Consider the following 4,282-nt stretch of genomic DNA (forward strand, 5'->3'; position numbering starts at 1 on the left):
GACTGGACCCAGGGTAGGAAGAGATGGGATTCAGTGGGGAAGGTGTTTGGGGCGGATAGTCGGGGGGTCTTGGACTGCTGTATCTGCTACTCTGTATCTTGAGGCGGTGGGGGGAGGATGTATTCTATGGGTCTTGATCTGCACACTCTGTGCTGCCCCCGCCCCCCACACCACCCCCCACGCACATGCACACGCACACGCACACGCACACACCTGCAGCTCGGGACAGAGGGCTGGGGTGGTTTAAGGGAGGTTGGACAATGCTGACTGACGCTCGCTGACTGTGGAGGGGAGGGAGAGGGAATCCTCTGGTGTCATAATCTCAACGTAACATTCCTCAACCCTCACTGTTGTTCACTTCCGGGACCCCCTTGTCTTCCGTCCCCCCTGCTGTCGTCTCTCGCCCCCCCCCCCCCGCTCTCGTTTCTCGCCCCGTCCCCTTTTTGTATCTTACACCCACCCTGCTCATGTCTGACACCCCCCACCCCCACCTCATGTCTCAATGCTCTCGCCTGCAGGTATGCCACACCCAGGATCATTCCCACCTCCAGTGCCTCCACCAGGAGCAATGCCTCCAGGGATGCCTCCAGCGATGCCACCTCCAATGCCCCCCAGCACATCAGCACCTGGACCACCAGCATCTGGCCCACCTGGGACAACGCCGCACCATGTGGGACCTCCGTTTCCTCCAGGAGGCATGCCCCCGCACGGTGAGTGTTGGACCTGAGAGTGTTACTGCTGACCCTGTGGGTAGTGATGATGTTGATATAACCTGTACTTGCCTTTTTCTCTCTCTCTCTAGGAATGCACCCAATGCAGGTGCCACATCACGGACCACACAGCATGGCTCCCCTGTCCAGTGGGCCGGCACAGAGTGCTCCTCACCGACCTCCCCCACCTGGGATGCAGCATCACAACCCTCCCCCCATGGTGATGCCCCCTCGCGGACCCCCATTTGGACATCACATGGGTAAGGAGGGCTCTGTGTGGCATCAACAGTCTGATTGTGCTGGGGAAAATCTGAAATAGTTGGAAGTGGCAGGACAAGTTGAGAATGCTGTTAAAGCTATCGGGCTCAGAAAGTTATTTCTGGAGGAACAGAATACAAAAGCGAGTAACTGGTACTGAATCCTTCAGAAACCACTGGTCAGACCTTGGTTAGAGCATAGCAGCGTTTAGTTCAGGCTGACATGTCTTATGAAAGAAGCCTTAGAAATGCTGCGGAGGGAGATTTAACAGACTGGCCCAGGGCTAAACAACTTCACTTTGTGTGGAGATACTAGAGGCAAGGAAGTGTAACAGGAGATTTGACTGAGATGTTCAAAGTCATGAAGGAGTAAATAAGGAGGTGCTGTCTCATCAGACAGGAGGATCAGGTGCCTGAGGGTCAGATTCAAACTGGTGATTCTCTGAGGGATTGAAGGGGAAGGGTGTGTGAATGGGGCTATGTGTGGGGACCAGAGAAGCAGTTTCTGTGTGTGTGGGGGGTGCGGTTGAGAGGTTCTGTGTGGGACCAGAGGGATTTTTCCTTTGTGCGGGGGCTAAATGGAGAGGGATGTGTGTCAAACCAGGACGAGGTTTGTGTGTGTGGGTGCTGAATGGTAGGGACTGTATTTGTGTGGCTCTTTTTGGGTCAAGGGAGGAGATTGTTGTGTGTGGGGTCTGAATGGGAGCAGGGGAATTCTCTGTGTGGAACTGGGGAGGAGATTTCTCTGTATGGGAGTGTGGGGTGTGATTGGGAGGCGCTCCTGGTCTGGGTGGGAGAGGGTCTTTACGTGTTGGTGGGATGGTGGCTCTGTGTGACCGCAGTTGGAGGTCTCTTGATTGTGGGACAGAATCTGAGTGGGCTGGAGGATGACAGCTGTTTTCTCAATTTGCTGTTATACTTAATCTCCTTTTCTCTCTCGCTTCTTTAGGACCCCCCCCACATGGAATGCGTGGACCACCTCCTCCAATGCCCCCACCTGGATTCAATGGCCCTCCACGCCCTCCACATTTCGGATTTGCCCGAGGTCCACTTGTGCCCCCACGTGGAGGTGCCCGGATACCCCTGCCCCCCCGCGGGCTACCTCGAGGTCCCCTGCAGCCTCAGTAGGGGGCGATCACTGCCTCAGAGACATTGACAGCTCCTGAGCAAGCTGTGTTTGTCACTAAGACACTGACTGGACCAGGATGATCTTGTATCTGTTATTAACTGGATCACAGCAATGGTTTCCCATTCCTCCGAGACTTTGCAAGTTTGCAAACAGCCCTGAACACACAACCGCTGGAGTGGGGTGCTATGGGGAGGGGGAGGGGTGTATGACTGTAACCAGGCCCTGGCGGGGGGTGGTAGTCACTGTGACTGCCCCTGTGGGGTGGGAGGGCTGTAGGGTGGTTCATGGAGACCAGTCCTGAGCTGCTGTGTGTCCAGGGGATGTTCTCTTTCGGCCTGAGGTTCTCATTATTTGGTCTCTGCCCACCCCACAACCCTGACCTTGGGCTCCCTGTAAATCAGAGAGTTAATGTTACCCTCGATCGCGCAGTTCCCTGCTACACCTCTGTCTCTACTTAAAAGGGGTCATGCTTTTGCTGTTACAGTGAGGGGTGGGGGGAGGGTGTTAGAGGTAAACTTCGGGCTCGAGGAGGGGGGAGAAGGTCAGCCCTGGGCTAGGGGAGGGTGAATAGGAGGCAGGATCAGGCTGTGGGGAGGGAGGGGGAGTTGCTGGAGCGTGTTCGGGTTGGAGGTCGGAGGTCAGCCCCAGGCTGGGGGAGGGGTATTAGGGGTCAGGCCCAGGTTGCGCAGATGGGGGAGAGTGGAAGAGATCAGCCCCCGGTGGTGGGGGTGGGGGTGGCGTTGGTACGGGTCAGGCACAGACTGGGGGGCGGTTAGAGGTCAGCCCCAGGCTGGGGGAGGGGGTGATTAGAGGTCAGCCCCAGGCTTGTGGGGTGGTGGGGCATTGTTTAAGAGGTCAGCCCCGGCTGGGGGGAGGCAAGGGGAGTTAATTTTGTGTCCAGTTATAATTGACATCATTCTCAAATGCAGTTTCAGCTACTACTGTTCCATGTACTTTTTTCCAAGAGATGTGATACATTTTTAATAAAACTTGTTTTTGATTTGTTTTTGATTTTCTACAATCATTCAATCAGCCATGGTTCAAGAAGAGGCACTCTGACCAGAGTCACAACACCAGGGGCTTGAGGATAGGATCTGTGTAGTACCAGTAGAGCACCACTCTATCGGAAGGTCAGAACCAAGGGACCGACCCATTTTGAGGGCCAGCGCTGAGGGAGCGGGCACTGTCGGAGGGCCAGCGCTGAGGGAGCGGGCACTGTCGGAGGGCCAGCGCTGTGTAGTCAGTATTCAGGGTATGCTGAACTGTTCCAGGTTCTGACACTTTGTGGGTACTGGCACTCACACACACCAGTGCTGTCTCTGTATTGTGGGGCAAGGCTCCTTTGGCATAGTGGAATTAAAGTTATAAATCTGAAGAGCTGAAATTTTGAAGGTATGAAGGACAAGTTGGCCATGGCCAGTTGGGTCAGGAAAATAGAAGTTTTAGTGGCATAGAGACAATGGTTGTATTTAAACAAATAGCACACGGCCTGCAGTTATCCATGTTCCTCTATGGAGCAAACACCCAGCAGGAAAGGTAAATCAACCAGGGTTAATCAAATAACATAGGGGAATGGATTAAAGGAAATGGCTTATAAGAATGCCAGGAAAGGTGGTAAGGATGAGGAATTTGAAATCCAGTAAAGGAGCACCAAGAAACTGAGTATGAAATAGAAAACTGACTGAATACAAACTGGCAAGAAATATAAAAGCAGACTGTAAAACTTTCTGGATAACTGTGCTAGCTAATCTTTTTCTTTTCACAAATCTAGGGTAGGACATAATTGGGCCAATTGCAGGTGGGGATAGTAGATTTTATAAAAACTGAAAGAAGTGTTGCTGAACAAAGAGACCTTGGAAGTGTAGGTTCATAGTTCCTTGGAAGTAGAGTTGCAGGTAGACAGGGCGGTGAGGAAACTGTTTGGCACACTTGCCTTTATGGGTCAGTGTATTGAGTATAGGAATTGGTTCTGAGGAAGGGGCACTGAACCTGAAAAGTTAACTCTGTTTTTACTTCACAGATGCTGCCAGACCTGCTGAGCTTTTCCAGCAACTTTGTTTTTGTTCCTGATTTACAGCATCCACAGTTCTTTCGGTTTTTATTGAGTATAGGAGTTTTTTTTATTCATTCAGGGGATGAGGGCGTCGCTGGCTGGGCAGCATTTACTGCCCGTCCCTAATTGCCCA

General features: G+C 52.7%; 1 protein-coding gene across 1 annotated transcript; it reads left to right on the plus strand.

Annotated features, from left to right (window-relative positions):
* Positions 1-497: 497 nt before the first annotated feature.
* On the plus strand, positions 498-3,102 carry LOC109912861 (splicing factor 3B subunit 4). Its single transcript, XM_048620465.1, has 3 exons — positions 498-710; positions 803-970; positions 1,917-3,102. Exons 1-3 carry the CDS (start codon positions 503-505, stop codon positions 2,093-2,095), a joined length of 555 nt encoding a protein of 184 aa, XP_048476422.1. The 5' UTR covers positions 498-502; the 3' UTR covers positions 2,096-3,102.
* The last annotated feature ends 1,180 nt before the right edge of the window (positions 3,103-4,282 follow it).

Source organism: Rhincodon typus, chromosome 46, assembly GCF_021869965.1.
Source record: "Rhincodon typus isolate 14 chromosome 46, sRhiTyp1.1, whole genome shotgun sequence".
NCBI classification, from domain to species: Eukaryota; Metazoa; Chordata; class Chondrichthyes; order Orectolobiformes; family Rhincodontidae; genus Rhincodon; species Rhincodon typus.

Excerpts from the sequence above, each read along its gene's own strand:
- LOC109912861 (XM_048620465.1), top strand. The coding sequence starts at position 503 with ATGCTCTCGCCTGCAGGTATGCCACACCCAGGATCATTCCCACCTCCA. Across the intron at positions 711-802 it reads AGGAGGCATGCCCCCGCACG|GAATGCACCCAATGCAGGTG; the intron begins GTGAGTGTTGGA and ends CTCTCTCTCTAG. Across the intron at positions 971-1,916 it reads CCCATTTGGACATCACATGG|GACCCCCCCCACATGGAATG; the intron begins GTAAGGAGGGCT and ends TCGCTTCTTTAG.